General features: G+C 36.1%; 1 protein-coding gene across 1 annotated transcript in view; it reads right to left on the reverse strand.

Moving 5' to 3' along the window:
* Nucleotides 1-1,021: 1,021 nt before the first annotated feature.
* TMPRSS11D (transmembrane serine protease 11D) overlaps nt 1,022-15,635 on the reverse strand; it is a 69,424-nt gene continuing 54,810 nt past the window's right edge. Inside the window, exons 5-10 of the mRNA XM_027089639.1 lie at nt 15,389-15,543; nt 12,068-12,106; nt 9,231-9,408; nt 6,621-6,880; nt 5,364-5,506; nt 1,022-1,581 (exon numbers count right to left, since the gene is read on the reverse strand). Of these exons, the coding sequence (XP_026945440.1) occupies nt 1,420-1,581; nt 5,364-5,506; nt 6,621-6,880; nt 9,231-9,408; nt 12,068-12,106; nt 15,389-15,543 (937 nt within the window). The 3' untranslated portion in view covers nt 1,022-1,419. The remainder of the gene's footprint in view (nt 1,582-5,363; nt 5,507-6,620; nt 6,881-9,230; nt 9,409-12,067; nt 12,107-15,388; nt 15,544-15,635) is intronic.

Consider the following 15,635-nt stretch of genomic DNA (forward strand, 5'->3'; position numbering starts at 1 on the left):
TCTTCCAGAGTTTCCAGAATGATTTTTTTAAGAACTGAAAAGATTTATGAATCACCACGCCTTCCATAAATATTCAAAATTGCTTTCATGGAGTTACTTAGCTATCAAGAAGACAGATCTCATCAGAACGTTAAAAAAAATCTCTTAAAACAGGTGTTCTTCTGGTGTTCAAATATCTTTTCATAAAACTATGAATATTTACTATTTTATTTTCAATAAATAATTGAATTTGCTCTATTTTCTGCTAAATAAGTACGTTCCTTTATATAGCTTTCAATGTGTAGAAATAAACTAGTATGTTTATGATTATGTGAAGGCACATGCACACACATACAAACACACCAACACACCCATACACAAACACACTCCCCTGAGGCTTACTGTGAATGGCCAGTTTAATATTGTCCTCACAGGGTGCAACCAGGGAGTTTCAAGCTGGACGCTTGCTTTAGTTACAGAGCTTGATTATAAGGCAGCAGAAAGTGCCAAGCCTTCAGAATCTAGTTGGCCGTTCTATTGTTTGAGAACCAGTTAAATAAATTGTTTTGGATTGTCCTTCGTAAGTCATAACTTCCGTAAATATTTAGGCAGAGAAATGATTTTAAAATAGTTTATTTGAAGTAAGGTATACCACAGAGTTGGTTAAATTTTCAACTTCTGTAAAGTAAGTGATTTCAGTGTAGGTCTCTTCACAATTTTACATGAGGAAATACAAGACGTTTTCATCACAATGCATGTAGTTGTTCTGATACCCAGGTGTCATAAGTTAGCTTTTAGAATGAGGAAGTTCTGACACATAGATGATCATGCATAAGCAAACTTTAACTCTGCTAGAATCCCGTAAAAATTCAGTAACAATCATAATTCAGACTGTATAAATTGCTGTGCCATTAAATGTTAAATTTTATTTGTGTTCTTTTGGTGTGTGTGTGCATGTGTGTGTGTGTGTGTGTGTGTGTTTAAGGGAGGGAGGGCAGGAGAGAGGGAGAAAGAGAAAGAGAAAGAAGGAGAGAGAGAAAAGTTTCTTCATTAAGATAATTTTATTGAAATTAAGCTATTTAACTTTTTGGGTTTTTTTTGCAAACCAACTCTTCCCAGTTTCCTTTAGTTTCCACTCTCAGGGTATCTGTTTCTCTCACTACTAGCATTTATGTTATCACAAGTATAGTATAATTGTTACCTCTATAACTAGTTTACAGTGTTCCCCCGGCACATTACTATGCAACATTCATATAATTTTCTTGAGAAAATATAAAACCCATAGTAACAGCTAAAAGTTAAATAGTATTTAATCTTTAGTATTTATGTAACAGAATGTTAAAATAGAGCACTTTGTTTCTTTTTGCAGCTGAAAAGTTTTAGAATTTTAGACAGGCACAACTGCATTCAGACTCTGCAACAGAGATGTTATTTATTGCACTAGATCCCAGCTTGTTCGTGGATCCATTCACGGTAGGCTGTCACTAGAGTATACACCCCTGGCTTATCTGGCAGAGCACACTGATACCCCCAGCTTACTATCCCCACGAGGAACCAGAGCTGCCGTGCGTCTTCTTGTACTAGTGGGCCACCAGAGTCCCCCTGAAGGAAACAGAAAGATTGATTATTTAAGTGTGAAAACAATGCCAAAGTATTGAGTTTACTTCTATGGCAGTAGAAGTCACATCCAGTATAACAGTAAAGTTAGTCTGACATTTCCTGTTGAAATACTAAATACCAAGTCACGCAAAAATTAACAAAATCTTCCAAGTACACGTGTTGCTTCTTCAGCAACTGTGAGAAGATGAGAAGCATATTTTCCAGACTCCACCAGTGTGCTACTCATTCCAGGCTCACCTCCTTCAGGGTGCCATCCCTCACCTGCACCTTTCCTCCCCACTGTCACCGCTTCCAGCTTTGGGCTAGATTAGTTTTTCACTGCCTGCATTCCCACATCCTGTGGGTACTTTCACTGCTGCTTCATTATTTTGTACGTGCACATTTGTGTGCCTGTTTGAACTTACTCCCACTGGATTAGCTCCCCTAGTTGTAGCAGCTGCACATCTCTGCAACTGTCATTGCATTTATGATACTTGTTCAGTGTCTGTTTTTCAGGCTTTACTGTAAGGTCCATAAGGGAAGGGGGCATACATATTCTGGACACTGCTATATGCTAAGCCTCTAGCCCAAAGGAAATGCTAAGAAAATGTCTGTTGAATGAATAAGTTTTTAGAAATCTCACTTATCTTCCTATTCATAGCACAATGCATGGTGTTTGATATACAGTGTATCAAAAAGTATTATTTTGGTGAATAATAGAAATTTATATGGCAATGAGTAAAACACTCCGTATGAAATATTTACCAGCAAATTATAATAATAAGCCAACCAACTAAATATCTGTGCATGTAATAATCTATTTGGGGAGAAAAATTAGGATATCTTACATGCTGTATAATGGGTTAAGTCTGTGGGTTCTGGAGTTAGCATAGGTTTGAATCCTCTACTTACTAGCTATATGATTTTCAGTAAGCTACTTAGTAGCCTTTTGTACCTCAGCTTCCTCATCTGTAAATAATATTTTAATGTGTTTAAATGAGTTTAACATGCGTAGCAATCTGAGTATAGCCTGGTAAATAGTACTAATAAAACTCAGCTGTTATTACCAAGTATGCTTCTAGAATAGTTTGCTGTTCATTTGACTGCTCTTAATAGTAGCTAGTTCTTCCATGCCTACTTAATTACTGGTTTAGATGGGGAGAAGGGTTAGTGTCTGAATTACCAGCTTGATAGCAAGCACTGCATGGAGGTGATTGGCATCTGCCTCCTTTAGATGTTGCACATGTGCTCCAGTTTACCAGTTCTCAGCACTCTCCCATCATTGTGTTTTTCTTCTACTTCTTCTATAGTAAGAGATTTCTTTGCATAATGTCTTACCAAGAGTGGGCAAGCAAATATTAAACTAAGTGGGACATGTAATTTTTCCTGTATCTGGGCAGCTTCACTGCCTGATTGGGCAGATATCTGAGCCTGTGGTCTCTCTTCTAGACCATAGACTTGCTGAGTTCAGGTGATACTGTGTAAGCACAGAGTCTGGCACATAAAAAGTAAATAATGCAATTAAAAAAAATAAATGAACAAAAACAAACAGGATCTCATAAGCTCTTATGTAAAGTGCTATTTTTTTGAGGCATAAACTCTATGTATTATATATAGTATTTCAGCTGAAAATCAGTGAGACCCAGAGTGGAACACACAGGAAAGTTTCTTGGTGAGTTATGGCCTGAACTGAGCTTGGAGGAAGAGCAGAATCTGTATATGCAGAAGGTAAAGTGTATCATGAGTAAAGCATGAATAAACACCCTTTTATATCTCATGTATATCCTTAAGTCAGTTCTAATTAATGCTCTTAGTAGATCTGAAATTATCGTGTAAAGGTTTGTTGCTTACTTGATTGGTGAATTCTTTGTAAAACTACTATGAAAGTTGAGAATTTGTTGTTACAGGGCTAGCAATAGAAAAGAAGAAAATGGGAAGGGGAACAAGAAGCATTCCCTACCATCAAGACATCTCCACTTAAAGTGAATAAAAACCAGTGGGTAATTAACAGTGTCTTGAAAATTGATAAACAATTCCCCTCCACCCCCACACAGCTTGTAGTCAAGAAAAATGTTTCATTTTGGGGAAATGGATTGGGGTCTTTGCCAAAACTATGTAAGAACTACTACTTATCCTCTTTTTCAAGAATGTAAGCACTAAATATAAAAGTCAGCAATGTTTAAGGAAAGAATAAACCTCATTTTTCTGCTTATGATTCAGTCAGGAAAGCAGTAGCAGATTCATCAAGAAAACAGATTGGGGCTTCCCTGGTGGCACAGTGGTTGAGAGTCCGCCTGCCAATGCAGGGGACACGGGTTCGTGCCCTGGTCTGGGAAGATTCCACATGCCACGGAGCGGCTGGGCCCGTGAGCCGTGGCTGCTGAGCCTGCGCATCCGGAGCCTGTGCTCCGCAACAGGAGAGGCCACAACAGTGAGAGGCCCGCGTACAAAAAAAAAAAAAAAAACAGATTGATTTTTCTTAATTCCAAAAATGTAATTTTGGATACTAAGTAGTTGTTGCTGTTACTGTATGGGGTTGGGTTTTAGACATAGGAATAAAATCTATTAAAAAATATAACCACATCAGTTGTTTAGATAGTTTAATTAAAAATTTAGGATTAAAATCTTATTCTAAGAGAAAAACAAATACTGTATGCTAATGCATATATATGGAATCTAAAAAAAAAAAAAAAGTACTGGTGAACCTAGTTGCAGGGCAGGAATAAAGAGGCAAAGAGAATGGACTTGATGACATGGGGTGGGAGGGCGAAGCTGGGCCGAAGTGAGAGTAACATTGACATATGTACACTACCAGATGTAAAATAGTTGGCTGGTAGGAAGCAGCAGCATAGCACAGGGAGACCGGCTCTGTGCTTTGCGATGACCTAGAAGGGTGGGATAGGGAAGATGGGAGGGAGGCTCAAGAGGGAAGGGATATGGGGACACGTGTATGCATATGGCTGATTCTCTCTCTTTGTTATGCAACAGAAACTAACACAGTATTGTGAAGCAATTATGCTACAGTAAAGATCTATTAAAAATAAATAAATAAATAGCAACATACCTTCCAAAAAAAAATCTTATTACATTGGAGTAAGAATTCATATTTATTGTTAAGTGTTTTTATATTTGGTTGAAAATTACAAAGTAGATCTAAATAGTTTTTTTTTTTCCTTCATTAGTGCTATTTAACAATTATGGGAGCTATGGTGACTCAGGTAACTAAGCTCTTTGTATAAATTTTTTATCTTCAAGGTGCTGATATTCAGGTGTTATTTATATTTTTAAAATCAATTATCTACAACTCTTAGATGAGTGATTTATTTAAGTCTTCATAGTAGAAGGTTGAGGTGAAAGTTATTGATGTCAGTGATCATGGTCTAGGTTGACAACAGTAGAAATAGTTGAGATAGCTGAGCTTTCTTGCTTAGTGCGTGCCTGACATATTTAATCTCCATCTAATCTTTAGTGGTACCTAAAAAGTTAGATACTATTCTTATCCCGATTTTATAGATGAAAGGATTGGTAATAGAGGTTAAGGAATTCAAACCCGGGTCTGTCTCGTTCTTGAGCTTGATAGTTAACCACTTCGCAACTTGGCTTCTCAGAATCAGTGTTTCATGATAGATCAACTTCATATAAGAATCTGTAAAATCTAGACCATACATTTTTAGAGGATCAGGGCTGTATATTATAATGATACCTCTCTGTCTATCACAATAAGACATGCTAGTAAGTGCTTATAAACTTGGCTGATGACGTGGATAACATTGTCTTGAACTTACCTGGCATGCATCTACTCCACCTTGAGATAGTCCAGCACATAGCATTCCAGGCAGGATGGCTCCATTATAACTAGATGGTTTATTACATACATTATTACTTATTATATTGACCCGTGCTTGTTGTAGATCTGGAACTTGGCTGCCTGTTAAGTATAAAAGCAGAATGAAAATGGACTTCAGGGTAGATAACTTAATGATTCTATGGTGAATATAGGAAGGAATAATTGTACTCCAAACATTATCTCTTATTCAGCAAAGAAGGCTATTGAAAATGTACTAGTAGTTTTTTCTCAGCAAAGATTTCCATAGTAGAGATGGATTACCCCTTTACATAGATTGGTTTTTTTCTTTTTTTGCTTTAGGTTTGTGATACAGTGCCCCTTAGACCTTAAGAGGGGGAAAAAATCTGCTTACTTAAAATTGACTAGTAGATTTTGAAATATCCACTGACTAACTTAGAATTAGAAAATTAAATATTAACTAACCTTTAATATAGTAACAAAAGAGAAACAAATCTTGTTTCACGACTAAAGAATGAATTTATTTTATATTGATATTCCTTCAATATGGCACTGCCGTTTTTGTGATTGGCACAGATTTTATTTACTACACCAGATTACTTTGGGCCATGAAAACACAATGAAATATTTTCTAGGACAATTCAGCCTTTGTTTTGTTTCTTGGAGACATGATCTACAAAATAGTTAGAAACCCATGGATATTGTTAATGCTATCCTTCCACTCCCTAGCTGATACTCATTTTCCCCTTGGCTATATTTGCTCTTTCATGTCACCCTTATTTCTTTTTCTCATTTTATTTGCTTCATAAATAAGTGTGAACAATACTTATGTACACACAGAGTTTCTTGTTCTGAAGGCAGGATTTCTTTCACTTCAGAATACCTTAAAACCCGTAGAGAATACCTATCTAAATCCTCTTATAAATTTTTAAAATTTTCTTTATAGGGGAGCCATTCAAGTCTGTAGAGTCTCTGGGTCATGGAAGAACTCATGTTTCTGTATCACTTGCTTTTACATTTTCGTATTACTGTGTGTGAGAATTCTGTATAGTTTCTAGGGACATTGCTTTGATTTGCTGAAGGAACTCTAGTTAGATTTTAGGATGACCAGACTGTAGCATGGTTCTGTCCACAGAACCTACCCTTCAGGTGTTCCTTAATTTAAAAAAAATGCGTACTAGCAAGTACCAGGAGATATTGCTGTTGTTTTTGTTTTATTTTTTCCTGAGATACTCACCGCTGTATCTTTGAGAGCCCCATCCTGTTACATAAGCAGAGGAACCAGGTAGAATATTCTGGCTAGCATCTGGGAGGCACACTGTACGGATATTTCTGGTAAAGGTGACTTCTTTATCAAGTTGTAGAAGTGCAATATCATTTTCATGAGTTTCAGGGTTATAATTGTTATGGATTAAAATAGTCCTTATTCTTCTTTTCTCTTTAGGAGATATTGTGGAAATACCAAAGGTGACAGTCCATTGAAGAGTATCAGAGCGGCTAAAAATATGAAAACATGTTATTTGAATAGAGAACTTGTGAGAATTTCAAATATTTGGTTTTTGTGTTTGTCCCCTCCACCCCCAATCTAGGAAGTATTCGACCAACATTTCTTTGTGATCTATTTCTTTAATTCTTTACTGGTACAATGAGTGATCATTTGTCTAAAGAAACAGAAATATTTTAGAAAACATATCTTGGGGTGATGAACGTCCTGGTGTTCCATTATTCCAATAAGGATATACTGACACTTTGATGAACACTAGTATAACACAAAACTTTTCTTTGATTTCTCTCTTTTCTACATCCTTCCATTCAAGCAACTAAGAAGTCTGAAATAATGTTCACTTTAGTTTTAACTCTTTCCTTCCAACTGTTATTTTTTTCCTTTCCTTTAGCCAGAAGTTCCATTTAAATAGTAGTGATGATAAGGGGCTCCTTGTCTTACTAATTGACGAATGATTTTTCTGTACTAAGTGTGATGCTTCTTGAAGATTTTGGGGTGTGTGTGTGTGTATGTATTCATACAGAGAGAGAGAGAGAGAGAGAGAGAAAGAGAGAGAGAGCACTAATATAAAAAAATATAAGGCATTATCTTGCTGACCTAGGAATAGGGACTTTTTAGCCAAACTCCCAAAATACAAACCATACAGTTAAGAATGGATGAATTTCATGAGATCAAAATTAAGTGTATCATGTATAGAGAACAAACTAATGGTTACTAGAGGGAGAGAGAGGGGGTAGGGGCAAGATAGGTCTAGGGGATTAAGAGGTACAAACTATTATATATAAAATAAATAAGCTACAAGGATATGGTACAATGCAGGGAATATAGCCAACATTTTATAATAAATGGAGTATAACCTTTAAAAATTGTGAATTACTATACTGTACACCTATAGTATATAATATTGTGTATCAGCTATACTTCAATAAAAAGTATGTAGAATAAAAAATAAAGTTAAAAGACATAAAAAAACTGAAAACAAAATTAACTGTACCATAGACATATTTATCAGATGAATGAGAAAAGACTTGCAATGTTTAATATCTAAAATTTTTGTAGAATATACAGAAGTCTGTAAACCAGCAATAAATGGAGGGAGAAACCATTATACAATGAGCAAAAAATATTAATAGGCATTTCATGGGAGAAGCCCAAACAGCCAGTAGACATATGAAAAGATACTCAAACTCACTAATAAGCAGAGAAATGGAAATTATAACAATAATGGGCATCTAATGTATATTCATAAGAATGACAAAAAATTGAAAAAGAATAGTATTGTGTTGGTGAGAAAGAAGTTTGAACTCTTTTGCATTACATGTGAAGATGTAAAATTCTGGAAAGCATTGTAGTGTATTTAGCACACTGTATATATACTTCTGGGTATGTATGTCAGAGAAATTCTTGAAGGTTTATAGAGAGGCACATATGAAGGCATGAGAGAAAGTGTATATGTGCTGTTCTTTGTGGCAGTGGGAAGTTGGAGCAACCTAGCTGGATGAAGGGATATGGTGGATGCAGTGGTGGACCAGATTAAAATTCCCAGGATTGAGCAAAAACAGTAAGGAAATATGAGACTTATACACAATGCCACTTATATAAATTAAAGACACACACACACCCCCCCCAAAGGTTTTGCAGGTAACTGCATATTTAAAGACATGTCAAATATTTATGTGAGGCCTATGGGGGCAGGGAAGGTAGTAGTAGTGGAATACAGGTATGACAGGAGAAAAATAAAAAAGGAGAGAAAGGTCTTGTACAAACTGATGAAAATAAGGATCTATGAATTGGAAGGTTGATTAATGCAACATGCTTTTAAGGTTGAATAAAAGCAAAATGTAACCAAATAATTTGAGGGTTTTGTGGAGTTTAGATAGTGGAGTTATACGGAAAATAGAAATTATATATCCAGGAGATACTTTCATGAGGTACAGTAGCTTGCAAAGGAGTAAATGCTAGTTAAAAATTCTAAAGAAAAAATATTTGACAACAAGAAAATACATGAATTTTTATATTAAACTTCTTTTGCCTCAGGGTCTTTATAGTGAAGATTGTAAAAGATACTCTTCTTTCTTCCCTGTCAGCCTCCCTCCCTCCATCCCTTCCTTTCCTTTCTTTCAGCAAATGAATAAGAGCATGGTTTTGGAACCAGTTGAATTTAGATTTGAATCTTGGCTGTGTCGCATATTGGCAGTGTTATTCAGGGCAAGTTATTTAATATCGCTAATGATCAGTTTTTTTATGCATAAAGTGTGATTGATTGATACCCTCTAACACAGATGTAACTATTAATTGAGACAACTAAGGTATGCCAAGATGGGTAGTTAACTGTGGTCTTACCTTTTGAAGCAGTGAGCTGCTGTCAGGATCCACTCTTTACTGATGAAGACACCTCCGCAGTGGTGAAGATTACCCCACTGTAAACTGACTTGCCATGGCCAGTCTCCTTCCTTAGCTTTAGTGCCTCCTATGATTCTCTCAGCAGACAATGATATTAGGTCTGGACGGACCCCACATTCTAATGGGAAAAGGGAATTAATGTGCTGAGAAGATCATGATTCTTACACTTGGCAGATGCTTTAAGAATTTCACCATCATTTATGACTTTTATGTCTCTTATGTATTCTTTCCCACGACATGCTAGGCTTTCCAAAAGCATGATCAATATGTTATATTTTTAGAGTACTTATGTGACTGTTGCCTATAGACTGCATTTTAGAGAACATTGCTGAACTTAATTGGCATGGAGGTTTCAAATTCTGGAGCAGCTTCAGAGTTCTCTGGAATTCCTCATGAGTGGGGGTTAAGATAGGTCAGTGCTGGAGGCACCAGTTCAGGCCACAGGTTCCCTGGGAAATTTCCATCTTCTCAGTAGCCTTGCTACTCAAAGTGTGGTCTGTGGATCTGCAGCACGGGCCTCCCCTAGGAACTTGTTAGAAATGTTGGCTCTGTGTAGAAACAACCTAAGTGTCTGTCAGTAGATGAGTGGATCAAGAAATAGTGGTATATATGTGCACATAAGCATGCGCACAAGCATGCACACACACACAGGAATGTTATTCAGCCTTAAAAAAGAAGGAAATCCTGTCACTTGCAGCAACATGGATGTAACTGTAGGGTATTGTGCTAAGGGAATTTTCCAGACAAAGACAAATACTGCATGGTATGACCTATATGTGCAAATTAAAGTTGAACTCCTAGAAACAGTAGAAAGTGGTGGCCAGCGGGTCGGAGGAATAGGGAGAGTTTGGTAAAAGGGTATAAACTTTCAGCTGTAAGATGAATAAGGTCTGAGAATCTAATGTATAACATAGTGACTATAGTTGACAACAGTGTATTGTATAATTGAAATTTGCTGAGAGTAGCAAATTTGCTGAGTTCTCGCTAAAAAAATAAAAAAGGAGGGAGGTGATAAATACGTGAGGTGATGAATGTGTTAATTAGCTGGATGAGGGGAATCTTTTCATAATGTATACATGTATCAAATCATGACATTGTACACTTTAAATATCTTGTAATTTTATTTGTCAGTTGTCCCACAGTAAAGATGAACAGCGATGACAGAAAAAAAAATGTTGACTCTCAGACTCACATCAGGGAACAAATCAAAAGCTGCATTTTTTTTTCCTCCAACTTTATTAAGGAATAATTGACAAATATTGATACAATGTATATATATTTAAAGTATACAGTGCGATGATTTGATATACATATACATATACATTGTAGAATGATTGCCAAGTTCAAGATATTTAACACATCTAACACCTCACGTAGTTCTTTTTTTTGTGTGTGTGTGTAAGTGTGACGGGAATACTTATGATCTACTCTCAGCAACTTTCAAGTGTACAATACCATATTACTAACTGTAGTCACCAAGCTGGGCATTATGTTCTCAGAACTTACTAGAAGCTGTATTTTAACAAGTGATTCATGTGCACAATGAAGTTGGAGGGAAACTGCTCTCATCATGAAGACTCTATAGTGGTAATTCAGTTCATTGTGGACAGTTCAGTCCACATCTGCAACTGACTCTATCTTACCAAATGTGCCCTGGAAAAGGAGTTACTTTAGGTCCACAGAATATTCTTGAGGGTAACTGAAGGTTTCTAAGTATCTAGATGAGGTTTATTTAAATATTTTAAGAGAGCCCATGACTCTCTAATGGTCAAAGCTGAAACGGGCTGGAGTGGGCTGGATCACTCAACTCCTCTTAACTCCCACTCCCATGGTTTATTTTCTCTTGTTTAGTCTATTACTGAGAAATTAGAGGTAAATCACCACCAACAGTTTCTATTGCTGGACCAGCTCTGAAGTAGTGACATTGCTTCAATAGGACACCATCCAAAGGTATTTTTTCTAACAGATCTCCCAGATAGAGGAGGACTAGACTTCCAGTAAGAATATACATGGAATATAGGTTCCTTTGCTACATTCTCCAACCAAATTCTCTAGTAAATTATATAAGCACATTTTAATGAAAAAGAAGCATGAATTAAATATATAGTGAAGTTGAAAAACACCCACAGAGGAAGAAGCATTAACTTATAACATCACTTAAGTATGTGAGATAGGCCAGCTATCAAGATATATTGAACTAATTTCTAACTACCTTTTATTAGCCAGAGAAGTAAACTGCTGTTTTCTAAGGGCTATATTTCTACTATCCTAGCCTGAGAGTATACCTAAGGACATTGGAAAGCAGTGACTTTTCTAATATGTTATAGACATAAAACTCATATTGCTTTTTGTAATTTTTTTATTATAGTTTATGATTAACTTAAATCCACAACAAAGCAAGCTATTCTGGTGGTTAGGAGAAGGCATATAAATGATGCAACTAAACATAATTTGCAAGTCTACTGAAATGCTGCCATGGAACCAGGGCAGGAAAAACTTCCCAAAGCTGCCAAGAAAACCTTAATGAGACCAAACTTGATACAGAGTGGTGGAATGGCATTGCTACTTCTTCCTTCTAAAAGGAGGGGAAAACTTAAACATTACTTCATAGGCCAACAGAATCAGCAATATCTTATCTCAACAACAACCCACATGAGTGAACTAAGAATAAAGATACCATCTCAATAGACACTGCCTTGGCAAAGACTACAAATCACTTGAACATTTACTCTTTTTATTTTGGTAAACCACATTTACAAAGTAATTTAAAAGCTTACCTTTAGTTAAAATATCTTCTGTATCCTTGTGAGTTATTTCTGGTGTTAAAAAAGAGAGAGAGAGTAAGATCAATACAAAAAGGACTATATACCATTTGACCTTAATTTCTTAACGTGTGGTCCTCAGACAACCATAATCAGAATCATTTAGAGGACTGCTAAAATAGACTCCTTGACTCCATCAGAACCGGTGAAAGAATCTGAGTCATGGGCTTCAGAAAACTGTTTATAATATTCCCTCAATTTATTGTTTGCACATTAAAGTTTGTGCTTTAATTTCTCATCAAATGCTTAAAAGATAGTTAAAAGTTATTTAAAAGATATTTCTGCTCTCAAGTCACTCAGTTTACTTGGGAAGACAGCAACATAGCCATGGAGATACAATGTAGTAAATGCTATAAGGGAAGTTAATTTTTCATTTTTTTCTAATATATATTTATGTACATATAACTATATCTGTGTTACTTTACTGATACTATTTGTAGTACTGCAGGTATAACAAAATATAGGGGGTCTGCCATCACATAATTTATAGGTAGAAATTGATCAAGAAATCATTCAAATAAATTTAAGTGTGAAGTAGAGAGGATAAAGGAGAGAGTTACTAGTGATTCTGGTTCACAGATGTTATCATGATGAAAATAACATTTGAGTTGTATTTTGAATACCTAAAAGGAGTTTTTCAGGCAGGCAAGAGGTGAAAAGGCATTCCAGATGAGAGATATAGTGGGCACAAATGCATGGAGGTGTAAGATGTTTGTGGAGCAATAAAGTCAATAGAGCTAATACAGGTGTTGCATGTAGGGAAGTGGTGGGAGAGCACAGAAAGGAAAATATGTTGGTGCCAGATGGTGACAGTTTGTATATTCCAGTTTAATGTCTACTTATAGAACAGTTTTCTCTGCATGTGCTACAGCCATCTCAAACTCAATGTCACCAAATTTTACTCCAAATTTGCTACGTATATTTCCTCCTTTAGTAAATGACACCACTTCCACCAATAGCTAGAAATCTGAAATGGTCTCTAACTCCTCCTTTCTCATCATTTCCTACATCTTATTGCTTTCCAGATTTTGTACCTTCTACCCTCTAACGATCCTTTGCATTAGCACCATCTTCCCCCTCCCTTTGGCTACTACTTTAGTTCATACTTTCATCATTTGACAACTATTCCCTGCCTCCACTTTTTCCCTTTTTAATGCATCCACCTCTACTTTACCAGACTGACATTTCTAAAAATGTAGATCATATCAGAGTATATTCTTCTCTGCTTGAAATCTTTTAATGAGAAATCAGCTTCTTATTTCCTATAAGATAAATCTAAACCTCTCAGACAGGTGTTCATGTTCTCTAAAGTCAACTTAAACTTTTTTGCTGCCAGAAGTTTCACAGGGCTTGGGTATCACACCTGCTTTGTAAGTGTTAGAGGAGGCAAAACATCCTTTTGGAGAAAGGAAATAAAAAGAGCTGACCATTCCTTTTCATTCTTTGAGCAAGAAAGACTTTATTTCAATACTGGCTCCCCTACATGCTGCCTGTATGCCCTGGGCAATTATCTATCTTTTCTGAGTGGGGACAATAGAAGGATCTATAACACGTGGTTGTTGTGAGGATTAACAAACTGTAATGCATGAGCATCAGCTAGTCAGGAAGGACACAGCCACCCATGGAGCTGGATCAGTGTCTTGGAAGTCCTTGCTGTGCTAAGCATTAATGCTGTAGTTGCAAGGGGAGGAGAGGGATGGGAGAATTTGGAGGGGTTGGGGAGGCACCTTTGTAGGCCTGGTGCAGTGGTTATTTACCAACAGATAGGAAAGAATTTCAATATTTTAACAACTAGTAAAACTATAACAGGTATTTGCTGATTAACTACCAGTCCAATGTGGGAGCCACCAAAATCCCTTAATTGTGAGCTTATTATGAGGGGAATCATGGTTTCTTAAGCTAGCAGTACATGACAGAGTTGAAGGAGTGTCCTTAAATTCTATGCATATATTAAGTAATTCCTTTTTTTTTTAAAGTCATGCAAAAATATTAATGGAGTACTTATTATGTGCTAGACACTGGGTAGTAGAAGGACAGTAGGATGAACAAGGCAGACTGGTCCTTTTTAGAAAACTTACAGAGTAGGATGAAGACACAGAAATAATATTATAGTTTCAATTGTGATAAACGCTGTGAAGGAAAATGAAGGTGTGTATGACAGAGGTAAATAATTTAGTACTGGAAGTTAGAAAAGACTTACATTAGAAAGAAATGATTCAGATGATACTTGACAGATGCAAGGGGGTGATCTAACCTGTGTTATAAGAAACTGGAATAATGTATGCAAAGGCCCTGAGGCAAGAGGGAGAGAATTTTTGCAAACAGAGAAAGTGAAGGTGTGGCCAGATTGTGGTGCATGAGGAAGAGAATGGTATAATAAATGGCTAGAGGGGTAAGTATGAACCAGATCATACAGTGCTTTAGATGAGATCACCATATCATTTATTGTCCAAACCAGAAAACCTAAAGGCTAATATTAATAATGGTTCTTGGACAATTGGCATGAACCCAGGACTGTCCTGGGTAAGCCAGGAAATATGGTATTCTTCTTACATGTGGTGTTTATGTTTTGTTTTTATTTTTGTTTTGTTTTGTGGGAAGCCATGGGAGCTTTTAAGTAAGATTGTATTTATATTTTAAAATATTTCCTTGATCAGTATGTGTACAATACATTGGAAAGGGCCAAGAAAGTATAGAAGCAGAGTAGCTTGGAGGCTAGTGCTGTAGTTCAAGTAAGAAATGATGTTGGCTTAGACCAGAGTGATAGCAATAGGGATGAAAAACAATGGAAGTAGATTCCATTCTAGGCAGAAGTAGAGAGGATTTTCAGAGAGGAGGTAGAGATATTGTTAAATCTTCTAATTTCCTTCTTTATTCTACGAGTATTTACCAGACACCTTCCAATTGCATGCTCTGTTCTCAGGGAGATAGATCCTTAATTAAATTGTTCTCTGACCTCGAACAGCTATTTACCATTCTTATAACATACCTACAAATTGAACATCTGACAGCAACATCCCTTACAAGGAGGGTGGAGAGGGAAAAATAATAAAGAATTTTTAGCAAATAAAACTTACTAAATGAATGCTAAATGATTCTTTAAAACTTTAGAATATTTTATATTGGAGAGCTATATATTATAGTTAGCGTCATAATACATTGTTTTCATAAAGTTTAATTCCAAGGGAAAAAGTCAGTCTCTCATTAAATTGAAACATGAATTAGAACTGGTAGAGAGATATATTGAAATGAAATGGCTAAAAAAATGATACTTGCGTTTTAAGTCAATTGCGTTCATTGTCAAGTTTCCAGGGTTATTCGGCATTTGCTGTAAAACAGACTGAATTTTCCTTTTCACTGATGGTTCATTGCTATTCCTGGCGAATTTAAATTTCATGACAGTATCTCCTATCACATCACTACCACTTTGCCTGAAAAACCATAAAGATATTTTTTAAAATGTATAATTATGATAATTTTCTGTCCTTCTTTTTATATACTCTTCTTGATTAAGCATTAAAAA

Source organism: Aethalodelphis obliquidens, unplaced genomic scaffold, assembly GCF_003676395.1.
Source record: "Aethalodelphis obliquidens isolate GAN/ISIS:26980383/991018 unplaced genomic scaffold, ASM367639v1 scaffold67, whole genome shotgun sequence".
Lineage (NCBI taxonomy): Eukaryota > Metazoa > Chordata > Mammalia > Artiodactyla > Delphinidae > Aethalodelphis > Aethalodelphis obliquidens.